Source organism: Salvia hispanica, chromosome 4 (genome assembly GCF_029641045.1).
Source record: "Salvia hispanica isolate PSC_SH4W2 chromosome 4, Shi_PSC_v1, whole genome shotgun sequence".
In the NCBI taxonomy this organism is placed as follows: Eukaryota; Viridiplantae; Streptophyta; class Magnoliopsida; order Lamiales; family Lamiaceae; genus Salvia; species Salvia hispanica.
The window spans coordinates 13106640-13131669 of NC_142695.1; the positions used below are offsets into that span (position 1 = coordinate 13106640).

Genomic DNA, 25030 nt, shown 5'->3' on the forward strand with positions numbered 1-25030 from the left:
CACTGGCCGCCAGAAGTCCATCTCCAAATGCCACACGCTTGAGCCTGAGAGATGAAAGCAACTACACGACAGCAGTAAGATTTGAACCCAGGCTCATTGTAGCAAGATCTGCCCCTCCGTTACCAACGGCGCTATCCTTGTAGGCAAAAACTGTGTTTGGGTAAAATTTTTATAATGACTGGTTCTACCGCATGCGGCCCTATATTCCTGAAACTCTCATCCGGCCTAGACCTACGGATTAGTTACCGCTTGCCCTCACGTGTACGAGAAATATTTTGAAACTAACAATTGATTGAGTAAGTGAAGACTTCCCTCCTCTGAACAAAGTGGAGTGTTCATTCACAAAGTTAGATAGTGTCTAAAATTAATGTCTCCATTTGCATTTTATTCCAAAGTATGCGTCACATCAAATTTAGATCCAAAAGTTGTAAAAGTTCAAATGCGTCATCATTGACAATTTAGGGGCAGTAGTTCGTCTTTGCACATCTTGATAATGTCGTGTTACGTAAATTTCTTTCTTAAAGATGTAAAATAAATTTTAAAATACTATCCCAATTTAATTAAAGACGCTTCTTTTCAACACTTCGAAAATAAAGTTTAGTGAATTCAATAATAATAAAATAAAGACAAGATAAATATATTAATTAATAAAATTGTTTTTAGTCTAAAGAAAATGAGACTAATTCAATTGGAAATCTAAAAAGTTGTTTCTTGAATAGAAGAATTTCTCCAGCAGATTTTGAAAAATGTAAGTATCACACATTCATAATAGAAAAATACTCCCTCCGTCCCCCATTAAGAGTCACACTCTTCCATTTCGGTCCGTCCTCAATTAAGAGTCACACTTTAATTTTACCATAAATAGTAAGTAGGTCCCACATTACACTAATTCAATTCACTCACATTTTATTATAAAACCAATATAAAAAAATGGGTCCCACATTCCACTAACTTTTTTAACCAACTTTTCTTTACATTTCTTAAAATCCGTGTCCGGTCAAAGAGTGACTCCTAATAGGGGACAGGGGGAGTATACAAGATGAAAAGTCAATCGTGACTCAACAAACTTTACGTAGTCCCATTCTCATTCACGATTCCAACTCTCCTTTTTTTTAGTTCCACTCAAGATGTTTATTTTCTACATATAAAAATAAATCTTTCGTCCCTCTCTCTTCATTAAAATATTTAACTATTTCTTTTTCTCTTTATTTATTTCACCTAAAAATTCCTCTTAAAATCTCATACCACTTAAAAATATGGACATCTTGAAAAGAATGGAAGTAATATATTATTATAAAAAGAAAAAAGTTAGAGCAAATAATAATTTTTCTTGACTAAAATAATTGCTTCTTCCAATATATTAAAGATAATGTCTTGTTTGAGTAAACGTCATCATCAATGTCATCAACTATGGATGCATCTGAAATTAAATAATTGGAGTTTCAACATTCAACACGCTCCACTCATCCCAAACAACTTCAATACCACAATATTTATTCAACAATCAAACCAAATTTGAGTGAATAATCGATCCAGAGACTAGACCAGGTGAGTCTACATGGGCAAGATCGGCTGCACCATCAATGGAATACTGGATGACTCGAGATTCAACGAGCCGATGCCGTGGATCGGCCTCTACGTCGTAGCAGCATCCGCAGCTTGCGCCATAGCTATGGCCTTAGACGCCTTCCACGGCTTCCGCTACAGGAAGTTCTGGTTCCCTTGCAAGTTCTTCGCTCTCAACGCAACGACTCTCACTCTCATAGGCGTCGCGGTCAAGCTCGCGGTTGATCTCAACACGTCGATGCCCCAGGCCCATGATCAGCTGGCAAAGCTCAGCAGCACCGCCTTCATCTGCACGACCATAGGAAACTCCATGCCTTCATTAGGAGCCATGGAGACTAAAGAGCTCATGATGAATGTGGTGGCTCTTGGGATCCTTGTTGTTACTGTCATCGTCAACGTCTGCATCCAGATGGGCACCGGGGTCATCTACGTGTTCTGGTACGAGCATGCGGTCATGATGTCTCTGATGGTCGTGTTATTCGCGATCGTGATCTCTTCATCACTTGCGATTCCTGCAACCAAGTGTGTGTTGGATATTAAGTACAGCAAGAAGTATTTAGTGGCAATGAAGGAACGCGAAACGACCAGTTGCAATGGCTCGATAACTCGGATTATGAGAGATGATCTGGCTAGGCATTGGATGATGGCGCATACCTGCAGCCCTCAGTTCGTGATGGGGCGTTTGGCAACTTGCACTGCGTCAGGGGCGTTCTGCCTCCTCACCGCGGTTACTCTGGGAGAGGCTGTGCTTCGTAGCTACCTGATGCCATGGGAATTCAGATTCTGTGAAGGGGAATCGGACTACAAGTGGTCGACTACATTGATACTGGCGACTCAGGCAGCTGCGGTCGTGGGAGGCACAATTGCCCCTGCAACAAGATGGTTCATAGCAATTAAGTTTAGGTGCCCGAAGAGAATGAAACATGGAAGCAAACACGGGTTATTATCAGTAGAGGGTTACTGGGTTCATAAGCTGTACCAACTCAGAGCGCTTCCGCTGGATTTGACAATATGCGGCCGAAGCAGTAGAAAGCTTGTGCACACCGTAAAGGACAAGGTATTAGGTTTATGCATTTTCATCCAGAAAGCAATGGTGATCTTGAGCAAGATAGTCGGGGGAATATCAATCATCATTGTTATCCAGTTAATAAAAATACATCGTTGCTGCAAGAAACTTGTTGGGTTGGTTAAATGCCACAATGCAATTGTGAACTCTGATACAGATTCGGATTCCAGAGGCAATTGCAAACTGGATCTCAGCAGTTATGTTCTGCACCTCGAAGGAGAGGATGAACTGGTAGACGTGATGATGGAAAATGACAGGGACGCCATTGGACACTGGGTTAGAATGGGGAGACGAAAGCAGCCAAGATACCTCACAGAACTAATGGAGACTCTCAATCCATCAAGAGGATTTGACGGGGTACATAAATTTGACAGCTACAAGGTTCCTTCATTGGAATCTGAAGAACCTCCCTACAGCTGGGCTCTTCCTCTGGTGACACTGACGAGTATTGCAGTTGCAACTAGTAACACCGACTTTGAATCCCTAAAAGGGCTGATGAAATCTGTGCATCAAGGCCTTAAATATGTTAGATTCATAGAAAACAACCTTGATGCTAATGAAGACTTGACAAATGTCAGGAAAGCAGCAGAGATGGTGTGGGGAGGGGTTGACCTTCACTACAGGTGGCTCGACGTGGATCTCCGTCAGTTGGCACTGCAGGAAAAGAGCCCAAGAGACACAATTCAAGAGCTTTCAGACATAGCAAAGAACATTTTTTCAGAGTTGAGACAGAATGACACACTTGGTTGTTTAAAGTACACTCCTTCAAAGTGGCCCGTCAAGGTTTTGGCTGCAAATTCGATGTACAGAATATGCCAAACCCTTCTGCTTGCAACTGAAAATAGATCAAATGAATGCAGTAAGGCAATGTTGGAGAATCTTACCGCCATGATCACTGACATAATAGGCGCTTGCCTTACCAACTTGCAGCATGCCATATCAATAAAATGCCATCAGAGTTCCATTGAACAGAGAGAGGAAAGCGTTCGTGGTGCTATTCTTCTACTAGGCAAAACAGAAAAGATATTGGAGATTCTTAGCTCCTGCTCCTCCTCCCTGAGTTCAAATCCAAACAAAATGGCATGCATTAATAAATGGCGTGCAGTGGGCAAGGAGAATGATTTGCTACGTCAAGAGTCTTGTACAACAAGTAGTTCTTCTCCTGACTTATGTCTCAACATCGATTAGAATAAAATAGTAGAGGAGTATGTATAGAGGCATATCATTTTGCGTGTTGATCGGGATCAATATTTATAGTTTACACATTTATATAAATACATAAAGTTGCTGTTTAGCTTTGTGCATGAATAGGATGAGCTTCTAAAACTGAATGTGAAAATCAGTATCATTTAAGGCAAGTAAAGAAACTTCCCTGTCACTTTATCAAATGCTAGGTAAGAACACCATTTAATTACATAAGCAAGTTAATTCTATCTCATAGTAAAGCTGGTTCACCATGAATATCAGATACATATATATAGGTTAAAAGATGCTAAGACTAAGCCAACAAAATCTGAGATAGGATATAAAACATATAAGCAACCATGACTTGTGATTCAGAAGCAGTTTCAATTTTCTTTAATTTTAGAAACTAATTAATTTCATATAAAGGAAAATATCTGAAACTTGAAAGCACCTTTCTATAGCATTTAACCTGCATGAAAAGCGAACATCCTTCAAAAAACATACTTCCTCCATCCCACTCTAAGTGACACATTTACCTTTTTGGGATGTCCCAGTCTAAAACACACATTTATTAAAATGAAAACACCACTCTCTCTAGTCTCTACTTTCTCCTCTTACTTTATTCTCACTCCACTTAACTCACAAAACAACACTGCTTAAAATCCCGTGAATAAGAAATGCTCCACTTAGAGTGGGATGGGGGGAGTATTTACTAGTTAATGAGCAAATATTTCCACAGACACACATGACAATATACTAAAGCCTCAAAACATCATTTCCATACCATGAATCAATGAATTTGACACCCCAAAATTTAAAGCATGACAAGTTTCTTCCAGAGGTGAACTGTTGGCCAGTCTACAGACTGAAACTGTTCCATAAGGATACGTAAGCAAAAAACAAATTATAGATGATAATAGTCTCAAGAGTTAATCTGTGTTCTCAAGGTAAACCCTTCTTCTTTTCATGTCCAACTCCCCTTACCAGTAGGAGATAATTTTGAACCACAACAATGAAAGTGTAACCAATTAGCTAATGCATTTCCCCATGTCCTTGCTATCTTCAGCCTTCAGATTCCTATTTTGTCATCCAAATCCAAGCTAATAAGATTAGAAAGAAGTAGGGTGAAAACAGAGATGTTTTGTGCACATGCTTATCTATTTCAATAGCATAACTTTTCATTGCCCTAAGCATGTGCATCACTTTAGGAAGAATTACCAGAAACTGTAGGCTGATACCTTACATAGCTCATTAACACTCCAGGTGACAGAGCTATAACCTAGCTTTTAGTTTGGCGATTCTTAATACTAGAAGCAAAACATAGACCAATTTCAAGGACAGGAGTCGTGAAAGGAAAACACGGCATCTCCAGGAAAGAGCCAAAAACTTTGTGTTTAACAATAAGATTATGGCAACTCCAGGAAAGAGCCAAGAACTTTCGAGTCAAATATACATTTTCACCAATCCAAAACTAAAAAGAACAGAGTCGTGAAAGGAAAACACAGCATCAGAGAAGATCTCAAAGGGATGATATATGAGCAAAAGAAGTGTCATTCCTTAGAACTCTACACAACAAGTGGCAAGCAGTAATATCATTACCTTCTTAGAGTATCACTGTAATTTAGATAAGAATCACCAATAGCACAATGCTGAACCATGATGACGAACAACCAATTTCAAAGTATAGGCTAAACATCGGCTCCAATACAAAGGTTTCTTATCATTTATCCTTACAGAATCAACTTGGCATTAGAGCAACACCATTAAACATATTGCATTTGCAGGTAAAGGAATCACCAAAAGCTCAATGCTGAACCATGATGACGAACAACCGATGCCAAAGTATAGGCTAAACATTGGCTCCAATACAAAGATTTCTTATCATTTATCCTTACAGAATCATTTTGGCACTAAAGCAACACCATTAAAATATTGCAGGTAAAGGAATCACCAAAAGCTCAGTGCTGAACCACAAACAACCTTTGTCATACAGAAACAAGTTAAAATATCAATGTTAGATCGCCAAACAACAAAAAGAAACAACCAGGTAATCCAAGTTTTCATCCAACCAATTACGATGGAATCAACTCACTCCCCAGCAAATTATAGATTTCCTTCACAATTTCTAAATCAACACAAAAATAAATTAATTGACCCTCAATACTCAACATTGAACACAGTAACCACCAAAATCTTCTTTATAAACACCTCAAAAGTTTTCAAGCCCTAATCTAAAAAAATAAAAGTGAAGCCCTTCAATTGCACAAGGGTATCTAAATTGTAGGTATAAAAAATAAAAATCAGATCGAAAATAATATGAATTGTGGTTTATTCATCATCGTCGCGCTTCTTAGGCTTGCGGTAATTCTCCTCGATGTGCTTGGCGATGACAAGGCTAGTGTTGAAAAGCTTCCGAACATTAGGAACGTTGTAATTCTGGGCTATGTAAAGTCCGCAAGCTGTCCCCACAATGAATGAGAAGCCGCTCTTTATGATCCCCATTTCTTCTTCGACTCTTCTCTGCAGACGACAGATAGTTATAGTCAACAATTCTTGCTGGGGAAGAAAACTCACCAATTCAATCGAAATTGACTCAGGGATTGGTTATTTAGTTTCCTCTCAAACAAGCAATCCAATTATATTTAAATACTTAAATCGGATTTAAGATGCAAAAATTAGGTTTTTCGTTTCACCACAGACAGAAAGTTGTATACTGCGACATCCCAAGTAATATTTCAAATATTTTACCAATGTTTCCTCTCATTCCCCTTTCATCCTACAGGAATAAATACTCTTTCATTTTTACTCCATTCTACAAGAATATGTACTTTCTAATTTTATAAAGTCGTTTCTCTCTAAGGTTGGACTCATTCTCCACTAACAATACTTCAATTACTTTTTTTCTCTACCTCTATCTTATTTTACCAATTGTACATTAAAATCTGTGTCGAACCCAAAGTTCATATTCTTTGGAGACGGGGGGAGTATTGAACCTTTCAAAATGATACTCCATCTGTTCACTCATAATTACGGCGGAATTTTTTGGCACAAAGCTTAAGAAAATAATATTTATTTGTTTAGTGTGATAAGTAAATTGATAAAAGGAGTAAAAGAGGAGAAAGTGAGAGAATAGAATAGAAAGTAAATAAAGTAAATGAAATAAAGTAAGAGAGCGTAAAATAAGAGTGAGAAATAGTGTTACTATATATAGCTATGAAGCAGCTTTCCAAAATGAAAAAATTATTCAATTATGAAGCAGCGTAGGGATTAAAAAAGTTTCAAATTTGTAGTATAAATAACTCTCTATTTTTAAGTCTTCATTTGGCCATTTTTAGATCAACTTAAAATATAAATAAAATTTTTTGTATAATTTATGCATAACTTAGAAACTTTTGATACTAATTTAAAGAGTGAAACATTTTGTATGTACGTGATAATTGTCATTTGGAGTATAATTTTTGGTTGGTTTCTGAAAAGGATATTATTTATGAAAATTATTTTTTATATTTAAAATTTAATTTTCATAAGTAAATTAATACTACTAAAATTTCATAATACTCTATCTTTATTTGTTGGCCTATGAATTGTATGGAATTATTCTTGAATGTTTCTCTTTTATAGAGATATCCTTAAATATTTCTTAGTAATACTTCATTTTTAATATTGGAATAAATAATGTTGAAGTATTCTCTTTTATAACTAAATATTTAGATCATTCATTCATTTTTTGATATAATTATTTTGTTTGTGTTCTCTTTCTCCTTATTTTCTATTATAATTCACTATGGTCATCTTCGTCTTTATTTCTTTTGTAGAATTCTTTTTGTAAGAAAATTTTATAGCAAATTATAACATTAATTAGAGCAATTCAATAAAACTTGAATGTTGCAAGTTGCTCATAATATGTATTCTCTTTGTCCCTCGGTATTAGAGACGTATTTTGGCAAGGGATACAAGAAAAATTCTTTTAAGTGAGTTAAGTAAAAGGAGAATAAAGTAGAACGGAAAAATAAGAATGAGTAAAGTAAGTAATAAAAAATGTAATGATTTTTTTTCAAAAAAGGAATAACTCCGCTATAGTGAAACAACACAAAAAGGAATGCAATTCAGCTATAAATGGACGGAGGAAGTATAAAGTGACGGAGTGAGTATACTCCCCCCGTCCTATAAAAATAAAGACATTATTCATTTTGGGATGTTCCATAAAAATATCCCCTTCCATTTTTGGTAACTTCTTTTTCTCTAACAAGATGGGCCACACTATCCACTAATAATACTATAATTATTTTTTCTTTTTATCTCTATGTTACTTAACCAATCCTGTTTAATATACAATACTTAGTTTATTTTTCATTTCAAGAAGGTGGTGTTCGGTTTGCAAGATAAAATAATGCGAAGATACAATCTAGGATTAAGTTGTGAGATTATTTTAGTCATAGGGGGTTGGCTATGACTAATTATCACATGATTATCCATCTAGGATTGAGTTGTGGGGTTTAATCTCATGAACCAAACACACAACAAATTTGATCTCGGATACAATCTTGCAAACCGAACACCCTCCTAGAGTAGTTAGAGTCCAATTGCTCAACTCAAGAGTTGCAAGTGCAACCAATAACCCAACTTAAAGCAAGATGGCATCATTAACAACTTTTCCGAACAAAAATAACGTTAACAAGTTGACTAACTTCTCGTAGGATCAACAACCCTAGTTGTACATTGGGTAATTGGAATCATAAATCTTAACTTGGCTTGGTCTTTAACAACGACGACGAATATAAACCTGATCAAGTTTAGTCGTTCTTGCTGAGGATATGGTGTGTAAATCTCTTTAACATTCTTTTAGTTCATTATGAATATTTTAAAGTTGTTTTATTTTGTTTGATTTTTTATTTTTTTTTGGTTTATCCCAACCCACTTACATTTCCACCCAGAAATCGCAAGGCCAGAGAGACAACAGAAGGGGAAGATGAGAAGCCAAAGAAGGATTATGAGTTGCCCAGCCTAGTGAACCATCTCTTTGGAATTTTGTGAGGCATATGGAGGAAGATTCTCCAAACCTGATAGAGTTGAAAGCCATGAACAACCATACCCAAGATAAATTGGGACTGTTGAGTGTGTTACATAAATACTAGTACATGCTAAAATATGAAGATCCCTACAACTTTCTAAGTGAATTTGAAGTTGTATAAGGTCAAAAGAAGACAACGAGAGTGTCAGAAGAAGACCTGATCCGCTCACATTTTTTGGAGAGGCCAATCCATGGTATACTATCCTATCAACTAGTTACATAGAGAGTTGAGTCGAGATGAAGAAGCTCTTTTCGGAGTTTTTCTTTCCATTAGTCGAGACAAATTCCTTAACAAAATATATGTATCAAGTTCCTCGCTATCACAATTCACACTTTAAGCAATACATAAAAATCATAACAAGTAGAATATGAAACTAAAAAATCATTTTATTTTTCAAGTAAAAATACTCTCGCAAAATAAAATATAAAAAATAAAATTATGATTTAATAATATATGCATAAAGAATTTCATTCCAAACGTCGGGAACTCCAGGAAGACACCAATGGCAACAATCTGACCTGTTGGGATCTCTATCTTTGAGATGTACATCTTTCCAATCTCTTGTATAAACTGATTGATAGGCATCTTGCCTATAACTTGATAATTGTGTTATATTCAAATATTGAACATTTACACCTCTTTCTTTAAGCTTTTCTATGGTAGATTCAACTGCATTCATCATAAGTTTTGGATGACTTTGCCAATAAATATCATCAAATGTCGGCTCTGTTTTATTGTTGCATCCAACAGTATTACCCCAAGGTGTTAATCTGTAATGTATGCATATTTAGCGCAAACCATACATAACAACTAAAAATTTATGCATATTTAGCACAAACTATGCATAACAATTAATGCATGTAATTATATATATATATATATATATATATATATATATATATATATATATTATTAAAAGGTACCCGATTGATTGAGGCGATGCACTAGTAAAAAATATCCTGGTTTTATTTCGATTGATATGATATTCCAACCAGTTTGCCCAAGTATCTATAGCAATTTCATATGGACGTCCCGATGACTTCACTTTTTGGTAAACTGCATTAGGATCTTCAAATGAACCCCACCTAACATCGACATATAAATAATATAAAAAAGATGTGAGAAACAATCCTATTTCAAATTATCACAATAAAACTACACTATATATTATTAAACTCAATATTTTTACGTTAAATGCAAGATACATTCAACTAGTTCATACATAAAATCTAATGTTCTAGCTAGAACAAATTTCTCACAGGATTGTCATTTTCGGAAGCCACCACGCAAATGTGTCAAATATTAGTATATCTGCATCATTCCAATTGATCCCATGCTTTTCTATAGACTTAATCCGCACTGTATGTTGATTTTGGTTGTGCCTGTACACATCGTCACCGTCCGACTCCACAAGATACGGGGACCAATAAAATCCAATGGTCGCGTTGTAATCCTTCACACACACAATAACAGTCAGAATAAATGAAAAATATATTAAAAATAAAAACTGAAAAGAAATAAAAGATTTTGCACATCATATTTACCTCGACATGCAATTTTAATAGGTTTCCGTCCAACACGATAGTTTTATTTGTGGTTGGTGGAAGATCTGGTTCAATCATACACATTAAGGATGTCCATTGATTTTGATTCAAGGAGTCTCCTACAAATATAAGCCTTTTATTCCTTAATATCTCCAACAACGCAGTTCCATTAAACCTAATTTAACAAAAAATACTCGTAACATAGTCTAACACAAACGAACATTTGTCAAAGAAAACCATAATCCAACACAAATAGACGTTTTTCCAAGAAAACAAATGTATGTATTATTTAGTTACCTAGGAAGATCACAATGATGAGGTTGCCATCTCCAATTCTGATATTTCAAATCCTCTCTTCCATATCTCTCACAGGTAAGGTCATTCCCAATGAAAGTACAATCTTTCTCTTTATAAAGAGGGTATGAAATGTTGTCGTATATCCATCTTCCAGAAGCCAAATTGCAGCCATTTTGAGTTGCATTTTGTTGTATTTTGGAGAAAATAAAGTTGTCTGAGCTTACAACGAATTCAGTTTTATCTAGTCGAATATAAGATGCAACAGTGATAGCCAACATGATTAGTGTTGGGAAGTAAAAGAAATTTACCATTTCCTTCAATCTTGCACTCATTATTTTCTCCTTTAGTCTTGTGAAAATATTAAGTTTTAATTGGATTGATATACATTCAAACATTACATTATATGTTAGGTACCTAGGTGGATTTATATGATGCAAGGGGTGTAGGCCATGTGTTAATGTGGTGAAAAATGTTATTGAATGTTATTTAATTGGTGAGCTTATTTGACTTTAGAAAAATCTTCTTTCTGATACTATACCATAATATCGAAGTATAGATTAATTTTTAAAAATTATGTATTTATAACGAAATCTAAATTTCCCATTTTCGTTATCACTTTAGGTCATTACATATAGAAAATTTCACCATATATGTTTAACCCCGTCGTTAACTTTAGAAAGTAATTAAATTTGATATTGCACGTGACATTAATACATTATTGAGGGAACACGTAAGTGAAACATAAGATACATTCATTTTAATGAACTTTTATCTCCCATCAAAACAAAATTAAATTATGTTCAAAATTTTTCATTGAAATTTGATGTTGGCGAGCGTAACTTGAACGTATTAAACACTCAAGTCCGATCGCAATAATTCAAAATTTTGGACTCGTCAATTTTGGGGTTGTAGCCTTGTAGGTGCATTTCTGGGGTCATGGATTTAGGAATGTTCAGTTATTATTTGTAGGTGGATTGTAAAATGCTGGCATGCTCCTATATAAGTAGTATTACAAACTGTTACCAAATATGTGTATAATTGTAGTTCGTATATACCGTAATTTACGGTGTACACCGAAATTTCATATAAAAAACTTCATGTCATTTTCATACTGAAATCTTTCTATCACGTAGCATACCATACCGAAAATCACGATATACCAAAAATTTGGTACTTTTGCTATTTTTTGCATGATAAATTCGGTATACCGGTATTTCGATATTTCCCCTTCTAATCAACACTAGAAACCGTTCATAATAGGTATTCGCATATATCATGGATCTATTGACATACCTACAATTAGTGGCGAAGCCACGTTAGGGCTAGGGGGCCCATGGTCCACCACCAATTTGTATAATTTCTATATAATACTACGTATTAATTTAGTAGCGCAGTGCCTTTCACTTAGGTCAGAGGATCAACTCTCCTTAGCTATATTTTCTCCTCTTTCTCCTTTTGCCTTTTGTGTTATGCATTGCCCTAGTATTTTCTCGACTTTCTCCTCTTGCATTTTGTGTTATGCGTTGCCGCAGTAAATTTATATTGATATTAAAAATTATTTTAAGATCATTTAATAACAATCTTTGCCATCTAAGAATAAATATATAAATACACTTTGTTGTTTACATATTTAATGAAACTTATAATTCAACTATAAATACATCATATAAATATGTTGGTTCTTTTGATTTCGATGATGTTTTTAACGTTAACCAGTGTATGTATTCCTAGTTTATATTGATCATCATGCAAGTATTTCTTTCTCATAGCATTTACTATTAACTGTCATTTGGGCCCTCTAACATTATAATTTTGGGCTTCGCCTCTGCCTACAATGTAGAAGAAGGACGTGTTTCTTGATTTTATTATTATTTCTAGAATTTCGTGCCGACCGAAGAAGGAGTCATCTTCCATGGGACGGAGGTAATACTTAAATAAAATCACTACACATAGATACACAAACTCACCCACACACACACACTTTTATGTACTCCCTCCGTCCCAAGATATTAGATCCATATACCATTTTGGGGTGTCCCAACTCCCAACATACTTGAGTCATTTATTTTTATGGTAAAAATTTATTTTATTACCAACTCCATTTACACCACAAACAACATCTCCTAAATTCATGTGCCCAAAAGAAAGAGATCTAATATCTTGGGACGGAAGGAGTATATATTTTCCATGCACAAAAATACTCCCATGCACACACACACATTTATTACACATGCACACCCTTAAACTAACCATTTATATTTAAGACAATAAGGTATGATTTCTATCAAAACTCATTCTTATATCAAAACGTCAAGCATTTCTGGTCATGCTTAGTCTGTTATTTCTTGATTGATTAATGATATGGAATAGTCCACACATATTCCCTTCGTCCCCCATTTTTTGTCCATTTTTGCCAGTTTCATCCATTCCTATATGTTGTCCACTTTTACTTTTTACTATAAATAATAAGTAGGTTTCACACTGACTCATTCCACTCATATTTTATTATACAACTAATATATAAAAATGGGATCCACATTCCACTAACTTTTTCAACTGACTTTTATTTATATTTCTTAAAACTCGTGCCCAACACAAACTGGACTAAATATGGGCGACGGTGGGAGTATATAGTATGTGGATACAATAATATCCTACCCAAAATAAAGTGAATCGAATTATCTAAGTAAATACAAAAAAGATATGCTAAATCAACACTAACTAAATAATAAGATCCGAGGGGTATTCCTAAAGATATGCTTGTATCAATATTTCAATTATTTTTTTCTTTTTATTTCTCTTATACTTTGCTAATTTTGAATTTAAATTTTTGTCATCCCAAAGTCACTATTTTTATAAGATATTTCTCTTATACTTTACTAATTTTGAATTTAAATTTTTGTCATCCCAAAGTCACTATTTTTATAAGATGAAGTAAGTATTAAATAATAACCATTGTTAGCTTAATCATTCAAAACGAAATAACTTTAAATGATTTTTACCTAACCATGCTAATTCCACCCTAGCTGCCAAATAGACCCTTAGATACACCAGAGTTTAAAACAAATTAAAACACACCCTTTATCTTGGAGTAGTTGTCACATTTGAAAGATGATATATGATTTTAGGAGATAAGTATTGATAAAGGCATGTTTGATGTCTTATACTCCCACCATCTCTGAAAAATATGAACTTTTTTCTTTTTAGCCTGTCCCTGAAAAACATGAACATTCTAATTTTGAAAATTCTTCTCTCTAACAAGGTGCGACTCATTCTCCACTAATAATACCATTCTCCACTAATAATACTTTAAAATCTTTTTTTATCTCTCTCTTATTTTACCAATTATGCATTAAAACTCGTGTCAAATCAAATATTTATACTACATTTTTAGAGATGGAAGTTGTATAGTTATTTTTTTATTTTTTTATTTTTTTTAACACCATCAAGGTGGAGGGTTCATGGGTCCCTCATCCCTATATATCATCAAACAAGAAGGTTACAGTACATGCACCGTCCAAAGCGGACCTGCCTAACAAACGAGCAACCATTAAACCAAAAAGAGTATCTTTGTGTCGGCTTCCCTTTAAGGGAGGATACAATTCTACTCTCTTCCCATGTCTGTGCATGCAAAAAGAAAAGAGAAGCAATCAAAATAGTCAACAGAACTGGAAGTTAGGAAGCCCCAGTTGATCGATGCGGATTAAGGCCTTAACCAAAGGCACATCCATGTTCTGATCGAGTATCACCAACTTGACATCCATGCACCCCTGCTGTGCTAAGCAATTTGCCACTTTGTTACCTTCCTTTGGAATGTGGGATATCTTATAGCTCACTAGTTTGAGTTTGTTATGGATCTCCGTCAGCCGGTGGCGAGAAGCAGCCGACCCATATCTCTTATCACAAAGCAACGATATAATTTCAGGGTCACTCATCTCAATCCAAACTCTCTGTTCTCCACCTCCCACCATGTCCAAACCGATGGACAATGCTTGTAGCTCCACGTCTTGTCGAGAGTTTGCTGATAAGCTCGTTTTGCTATAATGCTAGTTATATGGAAATGGTGAGGGCAGAAAATGATGCAGATTTTGACCCAAAGACACAGAGATGTTATAAAGTTATTATTGTGTTTGATACATCGTAGGTATGGGTGCATATTAAAAATTTTTGTTTGATGTGTCGGAAGTTGACATAGTATTAAATATGCTTTGGCAATTTTACCTTTAGATGCAAGGATTGTTTTTCTTTTAATGCCCCAGTTTTGACCAAGAGAACCTTGGTATGGTGATTTTTTTTAGTTTGACCACAGATGTACCGAATCCGTCTTTAGGGGAATCCGACTAATGTCCTCAAGGTCACCACATCTCCGTCTTCGGGGGAATCCAATTAAGACAGAAAGTCTCCTAGCGGATGGCAGGGTTTGAACCCATGTCCTCAAGGTCACCACATCTCCGCGCTGTCAACTGCGCTACGACCCGTTGGTTGGCGATTCTTTTTTCATAACCGCTTTTCTTGTGTTTGTGTTTTTCTCTAGTGTTGTGGTTTTTTGTGCATCAAGAGAAAGCATCCAACAAACTCAACCACGTCTCATCATTATAAAATGTTTTTTACAATGAGAGATAAATACATGAAGTTCTTACTCATTGAGAAGCAAAATTGTTCTATTAACCAGCATTTTCAAGGTCCCAACAGTGCTGGTCCTAGAGTTCAGTGACATTTTCTCTAGCATGCTAATGTCCAAATACGATGAAAGAAGCCATGAGTAAAGTCACCAATCGAGCATTGATGCCCGTAAAATCTAATTTTCGTTCCTTTCTTTTACGGCAAAACCATCAAGTAATATGAGAAGATGCGTATATAGTAAATAGCAGTGGTAGGGCACAACCTTCTCGGATTGATTTAGAGGGATACTAAATCAGTTGCCGCTGCAGTTAATAATGAATGGCTTTGTGTGATTAATGAATTCCAGAGTCTTGATCCCCAGTTTGAGATCAACCTCACCACCTCCCAACCAGAAGAAATCTGGATTTAGCTTCACAATTGCTTCGTCTAAAATCACCTGGGACAGATATTTCATCCCGTTATTATAGTAGAGAGGTAGAAATGCTAGTATGCCCGGAGTTCAGTCATGTGGAGGCAATTAGCAAGCGATTCGAGTTTAACATATGCTGGACTACCATATTAACAATACAGCAATGTAAGTTCTCAAGTGAGCACGGTTAAGAAAGAGACAAGTTCAGACATAATAGATGAATGTAGAGGAAAGTTAACTGCAGATAAATTAACAATTATACCACATGATCCACACAGCTGGACATCGCAGTGCAAATATAAATCTGTATGGCCTCAAAGCATCTGGTCATAGATGATAAAATTAAGTTGTAGGATAGGTAACGGTAGGCTTGTTTTTTAGTACAATATCTGGGCACCAGCTGGCATCATGAATTGTAAGACATAATCTCTAGGGGCATCATCATATATAAAACCAATCGAGATATTCCAATTTCATATCAGATCTAAAACAAAATAGTCATGGCTCCCCTGTGTGGTCTCCTCCGAAAGACACTAGTGAGATATGAAACCAGATAACAAATTTCACATCCCTATTTGCTTAACAGTATAGTTTGTGGATCTAATTGATATATGACTTTCTAAAAGGCTTTTTATGCGCTATTAACTGATTCCTTTTTTATCAAAAGGATTCCGCAAGAATTAAGATGCATTGCACTGCAGCAAATAGGGTGGCTGTTACACATCCTCTAATGGTTACCGGAGAGGCCTGAGGAAAATGGTAGACTACCAAGCAGCACAAGTGTGAGACGTGCAGCAGTTTCAAAGTGGAGATAGGAAAAATTAATGTAGCTGTTAATGCTATTTGATCATGCTTGATGGTGAGAGAAGAATGGAGTGGCAATTGTCGGCAGTTACAGAAGATTGCAGCATTTTCATCAGTAACTTTTCAACTAGTATATACTTCACACATGTTATTTACATTGTCATTGATAGTATTATTATATGTCCTTAGGATGTTTGAAGGACTATCTTTTAGCAATATTGTAGTGACGGCATTATTGGCAAACATCCTTCTTTGAAGGAGTATCAAATTCAGAATTAGTTGCCCTTTTCTTTTCAAAAGTGTTCAATTGAAAAAAAACTTTTCCTTCCTTGTTTCATTTCTCTAACAGTGGCACAATAGCAAAAGTTAGGACAGATAACCAAAATAGATGTCATGCAGACATTACTAAAGTTATATTCGCATGCGACATAAAATTCAATTTCTCAAAGATGAGGCTAGATGATTTTTACCGGTATATCAGTTTTCATGCCAACACAGGTTACACCATTGTGTTCATAACCAGTCAACTTCATAGATGTTTCTTCAGGTGCAAGCCTCACTGCAGCATAGAAATGTGTTTTTCAAGTTAGAAAACACGCAATAGTTGTTGGGTGGGGGGGGGGGGGGGTGCAATGTTAACTGGTAAACAGTAATACAAGAGCAAACACTAAAACAGAAAATGTAATTGCATCTTCCTAGGCATGTTAAAGATGGACATGTACATTTGGGACCCCTCAGTATATTTAGGATATGAATTGCATGATTTGACATTACATCTATGACTATAATCAACTACATAACTTGTGCTCCATCTGTAAAATACATATTTTCAATTACTTATTTTCCTTCTACAATCTCTGATAGGGATCATCCCTGCTGATTTTGGTGAAAGTTAGTACTAGTAACTAGTATCCTTTGTTATCGTCTTTTGTTATCGTCTTTTGTTATCATCTTTTGTTATTATTTCATTAGATATTGATTTGTTTAAAGAGTCTTGTAACTAGTGGAGTTTCGGAGATAGGTTTAACTAGTAGAGTTTGAGTAGGAGTGGAGTCTTTATCCAATAGCGATAAATAGCTCCTCATTAGAAGAGTCGTGAGTCCGGACGATAGTTTATCGCAGGGCATCAAATAGGATTGTCTTGTGTATCTTTGGTTCAGTTTCACTGACTAGTATGTTTATGTTCCATCAATTATTCTCAGTCTCATATATTTTTATATCTTCACCAACGGCAGCCCTGTTTCCATTTCCAGCAAGTAACGCATATTTCTCTATAAATTTGGTGCGCTGAATGAGTATGAACACATGAAAGGCGGCACTGTGAGGCGCTAGAGAAGGCAATGGAAGATCAACATGCCGCCACCCAAGTGCTGGACTCCAACGTGCAGGAACTTCGTGCGGACATAGACTTCAACTTCGACCACATGCTGCAGCTCTTCGCAAGTCTAAATGGACCCCTGGACCCTGCGACCGAGGCCTCCTCATCGGCAGCAGAAACAGTACCGCTCAACATCTCCACCGTGCTATCACCGACTGCCTTCGCTCTCCAACAAACCATGGAGCTTTCTGCCTTCAATGACATGGCAAGCCAGGGCCGCTGATCAATATTTCCTCGTCCATAACAGTTAACACCCCACCGAACAAACGAGTACATGCCGCCCTCAAGCTTTTGCGGCCCCACCATGCCCTGGATCCAATTGCTGCCGCGTCGCTGCCCTTTGCCACGCAGAACCAATTTGCATATGATCTTAATACTTCACAGCAGTCATCTCCGGCAATTGTTTCTCTTTCGGCTTCTTCAGCACCGCCACCTTCTTCCGTGCCACGACCTCCCGGATGTTCTAGCCGATTATGAAGGCTTATTTCACACTGCTGCACCTGCTAGTCCGAGCGACATGATAATGGTGGCTTTAATGAGGACACGGATGTTTCAACACCGGGGCAATTGATATGGATTGTCACTGCTGATTTTAGCACACTCGTTTTGTAAAAATGATAATAAATAGTTAAAATGGAAAGAGAGTAAAATAAATGAAAGAATAAGGTAGATAAGAGTCTTATCTACATTATTCTCTCTCCTACTTTACTTTTTTCTCCACTTTAACTATTTACTATCATTTTTCTAAAATGAGTGCAGAAAATGAAATGACTCAACTACCGTGGAACTGAGGGAGTAGTATTTTTTGTTACTATCTTTGTTATTATTTCATTAGTTGCTTTGTTTAAAGAGTTGTGGTATTAGTTAGGGCTGGGGAAAAATACCGAAATACCGAAAAACCGGTCTTATCGTACCGAAAATACCGAATTTTTGGTATACCGTGACTTTCGGTATGGTATGATACCTTACCGAAAGATTGCGGTAAGGTAACGATATGAATTTTCAAATACCGAGGTATACTGCTGCATACCGCTGCATACCGAAATTCGGTATATACCGTAAACTAAGGTATATACCGTAAATTAAGGTATATACCACAATAATATAAACACAATTGTATATAAAATATATTTTATATATTTTTAAATTATAAATCTATTGTGAAATATAAATATAATTATGAATAAATTATATTTAATTTATTTTTAAAATTATAAACTATAAATAATATTTTAAAAACTCTAATTTTCTATTTTAATTGATGTTGAAAGTCAGGTATACCGCAAAAATAAGGTATACCGAACTTCAGTACGGTATACCGAAAATGAGGTACGGTATCGGTATGGAAATTTGTCATACCGAATATAAGGTATACCGAAGTTTGGTATACCGAAAACTTTGGTAAGGTAAAGGTATGACTTTTTCGCATACCGTATTTACGGTAAGGTATACGGTATGGTGGTTTCGGTAAGGTATACCTTACCTACCCACCCCTAGTATTAGTGGAGTCAAAGAGAAATGTTTATTTAGTAGAGTTTGAGTACGAGTGGCCACCACCCAAGTGTTGGCCTCTGGAAACTTCATGCGGACATAGACTCCAAGTTCGAAAGCATGCCACAGCTTTGCGCAAGTCTGAAGGGACTCCCAAGCCCAACTACCGACATCCTCTCCGGCACCAAAAACAGCACTGCACAACATCTCCACCTGCTATCACCGATTCTCTCTCCAACAAACCATGGAACTTCCCACCTTCAATGACTCTGCACTCACATGGCTAACCAAGAGCGATCAAAACATCCTCATCCATAATACCACATTGATAAACGAGTGCTTATAACACTAATATCTTTATCCGGCCCCACCATGTCTTCACCAAATGCTGTTGTGTTCGTTCCCTTTTTGGTCACATGCACCAATTTTCAAGTGAGCTATTTACTTGTTTTGGGTCATGCTCGGCCCTATATTGTTAGATGGTTAGGAGGCAGCGGCGCTACGCACAACGTCCCAAGATGGCTTTCTGGATGACTACGTTGCTGCCTTTGGAGGCCGCTTGGCACAGCTCCTCGACCTTACTGATTGATAGTACATGTAGTCTGTAGAGCTGCCTGGAGTTTAGAGTTAGGAAAATAGTCTAATGTATGGCCTCGTAGAATTTTATTTTTGTGTATACCATTCGTTCAGTTTCACTTTATTCCATCGTTATTCTATCTCATGTATCTTGTGTATCTTTTCCAGAAGCGCCCTATTTCCAGCAAGCCATTGTATTATTCTCTATCAATCTCTAATAAAAAAAATACACAACTTGTGCATCTATCTTCTGGTGATAACAAGTTCACAATCTAAAGGGAACAGAGTTGCCAGCTATGTAATTCAAGTTTCAAGTGTCTATCTTATCTCAGAAATATAGTTTCTACAGAGATTATGAACTAAGTAACATTCAATACCCACACTCTGAAAGGCACAAATACAAGAGTTGCTATGCAATGAAGGTGATTAGGAAATGGGCACAACATTTGAGTTAGAATAAGTAAACATACTATTGAACTTCTTTTTTGATATCTTGCCATCATTTAGTGTATACAAAAAGTTTTTGACAGTCTCAGCATTGAAGCGAGCAGTATACTGCAGTCAAAGAAGAGAAATTCAGAATAACAAAGACAAGCATTTTCTTTTCATATGGACACAAGAATGAGTGTAACATTGCTACCTGAACAACAACAACATAGTACTTTGAATTGTTTCGATTGCTGCAGTCAGTTACATCTGGCGGCGCTTGAGTATTGACCTATATACAGAAATGATTTTCTATTCAGAAAATTTTCCATGAATTGAGTCATAAAAGCAAAAGCATTTTGGTCAAAGCACTTTATATGGAGTAAAAGGCGGAAGGTTCTGGAATTGACAAGCTGCTGCCGGAGCCACAAGAAAACACATAAGCTGGCGAGTAACAGAGGCGGGTGTAGGGAAGGCGCTTGATAAGAAGGATGTGTAGTGTGTACGGAACATATTGCACAGCAACATGATATGATATTATGATTGAATGAATGCTATAGTTCACAAGTTTGTTTGGTGAATCGCTCAAGAGGAATGGTGGATTGATGAATATGGAATGACTGATATGAATGGAACTGATAAAAACAAAGAGGTGTAACCTAACAAAGAAAGGAACAAAGTCCTAACCTCATAGCACTTGCCGGACACAAACTAATTGATCCCTTGGGTACCTCTCTTCAATTGTTTAAGAAGTATTTATACAGAATTACACAAGACTCTAACTCAAACTAAAACTCCAAAAATAATCTGACTTATAGTGCATATTTGATAAATATTTTGGACAAAAAACAGAGTTTATGTTAAAATGCATAAATTTTGGCAGACATAGGTTGTAAATTAACATGTTAGTGCCCTAATTCACGTGAATTTTTCCCTCATCACTCTGGTGAGCCGGGATCCTAGTTGCGACTCCACATCGCGAAACACCACCGGTCCCATCAGCTTCGTTGTTCCACCACCACCCCAGTTTGCGATAGCACCTAAGTTAACGTGTCACCCAGCCCTCTGCCACCGCCCCGCCCTTGTCCATGAAATCGCAGTGTTTGCTCCAGTGCCATCTATCTACATGTCCTCACCCACGTCCATTTCCTCTGCATCGTTTCTCGTGCTGATTCTGCAGCAACTGCCCCTCCCCCATGTCTTGTTTCTTCACTCGTACAACACATTACTCTTTTGTGGATCGTTCGGTTATGCACACTTCCTTGTGTACTCAAGCGTGAGTAGGAGCGAGTGGTCAATTCCAACTGCAGTCTTGGGGCAAAGGTTGTTTTGATAGCAGAGTAATTGACAGAGAACGTTTCTCATAGTCCATTCACTCTAGGCATTCCCAGATCAATATTAAATATTATTTGCACTATCTTTAGTTACTTTTTTATTATCCATTCCATTAGTTGTTGATCTAGTCTTGTTTATTAGTAGTAATTGTTTAAGAGATAGACTTCATCTTCAAGAGTTAGAGATAAGAGTTATAGTTTAGGAGTTTTAGTTAACTAGGGGTTTTAATTCAATTGGAGTCTTATAAATAGGGATACTTTTCCTGCATTTTAATGGTTCATTAATATACTCCATTTGAGTTCATTTGTTGTAGGACTTTTCGGAGGAGTGGCCTCTTTGTTTTACAATGAGGAACGTTATTATGTTTATTTTATGTTTTATAGGTTCGTTTCCTTCTCATTCTTGTTCTGCTCTTTCTTAATAAACATCTTTCATTGTGTTTGGCTACAGCCTACAGGCATCAGATCAAATACTATTTACTATCACCTGCAACAGTCGGGTTGAAAAACATATACATAAAAAAAAATCTCATTTTTACTATCTAGTTCATCACAGAAATCTAACAGAAATTCTATATACTGAAATACAAATGTTTCAAATGACGAGCTTCTTGCTAATTTAGTACAGGTTGCTTCTTTCAACTAAAGCACTAGGTCTTGGCATCCATGCTAATGTGGTACCGCCAATTTGATAAGCTAACAAGGCAACACATAGGTATTGAAGAGCAAACCCACTCCTCATTTTCAAACAAAGCCTCATCAAAATACTCTGCAATTTGATCAATGGAACTGTCTTCTACTAAAATGCATGATGATCTAGGTAAACAATCTCAAAAAATAAGCCTAAAAAACTGGGGATTTGAATGCAAAATCAGATAATCGCAAGTTTCCTAATCAGAAAGGCAAAAAATACTATGTAAATTAGGGCATAATTAAAATAAGTACCAAAACAATGCTCTTGCAGAGATGGTGAATGGAGGAGGCACCGAGGACATCTCGCCGGGCTTCAAGGGTCCAGTCGTAGTAATCGGAGGGGACGCGCTTGAAGGAGAAGTCTCGGACTCCGTTAGCAGCAAGGATGGCGGAGAGGCGGCCTTGAGTGGTGGTAGAGTCATCAGAATCGGATAGAGAGAGTGATTGGGGTAAGTAAGAGAGCTCGAGGTGTGATATGCGGTGAAGGATTCCAGTTTGCAGTCTCTCTAGCTCCGCAAGAGACCCCATCACTCTTTTCATCTTCTCTTCATGAAGGTTTGAAAATGGCGATTAAGAACAAAACAAAATGAAATGAACACCGGAATTTACGTGGTTCGACGTAAGTCTACATCCACGGAAGAACGAGCACACACAATCTTTATTTCGACCTTGGTGAATACTGAATGTTACAACTGGAAACGAAAAGAACAATACAAGAATCTAGAACAAGAAACCAACAATCGCAGGCTGATTCTTCGCAGCTAAGATGAACTCTCAAGGATCGATTTAGCTGATCTATTTTCTCTTGCGAACTGAACTCCTCTCTTTTTTTCCCCTTTCTGTTTTGTATTGAATAATAATCAGATCCAGCAATCCACGGCCCAGATTGAATCTTATCTCTCCGCGAATGTCAGCCGTTGGATCAAAATATTTAACTCAATACTCCACATATCTGTTGGTCTCAGGTTCGATTCATTTTGAGGCCACCAAAACCCAACAATCTCCACCTTGGACTCAAAATGATCATGAGCTGCTCTTCTTCTACATCACTCCACCTTAATCAGAAACCACTCCTACCAGTTTCAGGCAATGCCTGAACTTTGCAACTGGTAGAACTTTAGTGAGGCTATCTGCTGCGTTATCCTCTGTCCCAATTTTCTCAACTTTGATCTCTCCTTGCTCAATGATGTCCCTTATGAAATGGAGCCTTATATCGATGTGCTTACTCCTTTCATGAAAAACTTGGTGCTTAGCAAGATAGATCGCACTCATGCTATCACATAACACTGTCACTGATTTCTGAGCAAAGCCGAAGTCTCCTGTGATCCCTTTCAACCAAACTGCTTCTTTAATGGCTTCCGTGAGGGCAATGTACTCAGCCTCCGTTGTAGACAAAGCCACCATGGATTGTAATGAAGATTTCCAACTGGCTGCTCCTCCAAACATTCTGAATATGTAGCCACTTTGTGATTTTTTGGTGTCTAAGTTGGAGGCATAGTCAGAATCGCAATAGCCAATCAGTGGTTCCTCACATTCACCTTTGAATCTCTTGTACAAAAGTCCTACATCCTTGGATCCCTTCATGTATTTCAACATCCACTTTAGGGCCAGCCAGTGCTCCTTCCCCGGCTCCTTCATAAACCTGCTGGTGATACTGATAGCATGTGCTAAGTCGGGCCGCGTGCAGATCATGCTATACATTATACTTCCAATGATGTTTGAGTAAGGAATCAAACTCATTTCCATCATCTCTTCATCATTTTTAGGCCTCTGTTCCACAGTCAGCTTGAAATGTTGTGCAAGAGGCACTGATTTTTCTGATGAATCTTGCATCTTGAACCTGCTGATTACTCTTCTTATGTAGTCAGTCTGCTTGAGCCTCAACTCTCCCTTCTTCCTATCCCTTGAGATATCCATGCCCAAGATCCTCTTGGCTTCACCAAGATCTTTCATTTCAAACTTATGCCCCAATTTTTCTTTAATGCTTCTGACCAGGGACAAGTCTGATGCTGCAACAAGCATATCATCAACGTATAGGACCAGATATGCAACTGCAACTCCATCATTGATCATAATATAAACACAATTGTCATATGCTGAGTTATGAAAACCAATCTCTGCCAAATATGAATCAAATTTCCTATACCATTGTCTGCTACTTTGCTTCAATCCATATATACTTCTTTTCAGCAAACAAACTTTATCTTCCTGCCCTTTTACTTTGAAACCTTCCGGCTGTTCCATGTATATAGTTTCCTCCAACTCTCCATTGAGGAATGCTGTTTTTACATCAAGCTGATGCAATTCCCAATTCAAGTGATTCACAACAGCTAGCATAATTCTTATAGAACTATGTTTAACAACCGGAGAGAATACCTCATTGTAGTCAATACCTTCTTGTTGAGTGTATCCTTTTGCTACTAAACGAGCTTTGAATCTGATCCCATCCACAGCAGCTTCTTCAATCTTTTTCTTAAAAATCCACTTACACCCTACTGCTTTCTGGTGTTCAGATCTATCTACTAAAATCCAAGTTCCATTTCTTAGCAAAGAATCAATTTCCTCT

At 36.8% G+C, this 25030-nt stretch overlaps 3 protein-coding genes across 3 annotated transcripts; 1 reads left to right on the forward strand and 2 right to left on the reverse strand.

Annotated features, from left to right (window-relative positions):
• The first annotated feature begins 1397 nt into the window (after window positions 1–1397).
• LOC125193362 (uncharacterized) lies at window positions 1398–3926 on the forward strand. Its single transcript, XM_048091134.2, has one exon. The coding sequence runs from the start codon at window positions 1559–1561 to the stop codon at window positions 3818–3820; it is 2262 nt and encodes a 753-aa protein (XP_047947091.2). The 5' UTR covers window positions 1398–1558; the 3' UTR covers window positions 3821–3926.
• Window positions 3927–5987: 2061 nt separating this feature from the next.
• LOC125193364 (uncharacterized) lies at window positions 5988–6514 on the reverse strand. Its single transcript, XM_048091135.2, has one exon. The coding sequence runs from the start codon at window positions 6317–6319 to the stop codon at window positions 6146–6148; it is 174 nt and encodes a 57-aa protein (XP_047947092.1). The 5' UTR covers window positions 6320–6514; the 3' UTR covers window positions 5988–6145.
• Window positions 6515–15296: 8782 nt separating this feature from the next.
• LOC125192794 (YbaK/aminoacyl-tRNA synthetase-associated domain-containing protein) lies at window positions 15297–23236 on the reverse strand. The gene is made up of 5 exons (XM_048090448.2): window positions 22717–23236; window positions 20652–20729; window positions 20482–20566; window positions 17037–17125; window positions 15297–15789 (listed from the first exon to the last, which is right to left on the reverse strand). Exons 1-5 carry the CDS (start codon window positions 23002–23004, stop codon window positions 15646–15648), a joined length of 684 nt encoding a protein of 227 aa, XP_047946405.1. The 5' UTR covers window positions 23005–23236; the 3' UTR covers window positions 15297–15645.
• Between the last annotated feature and the right edge of the window lie 1794 nt (window positions 23237–25030).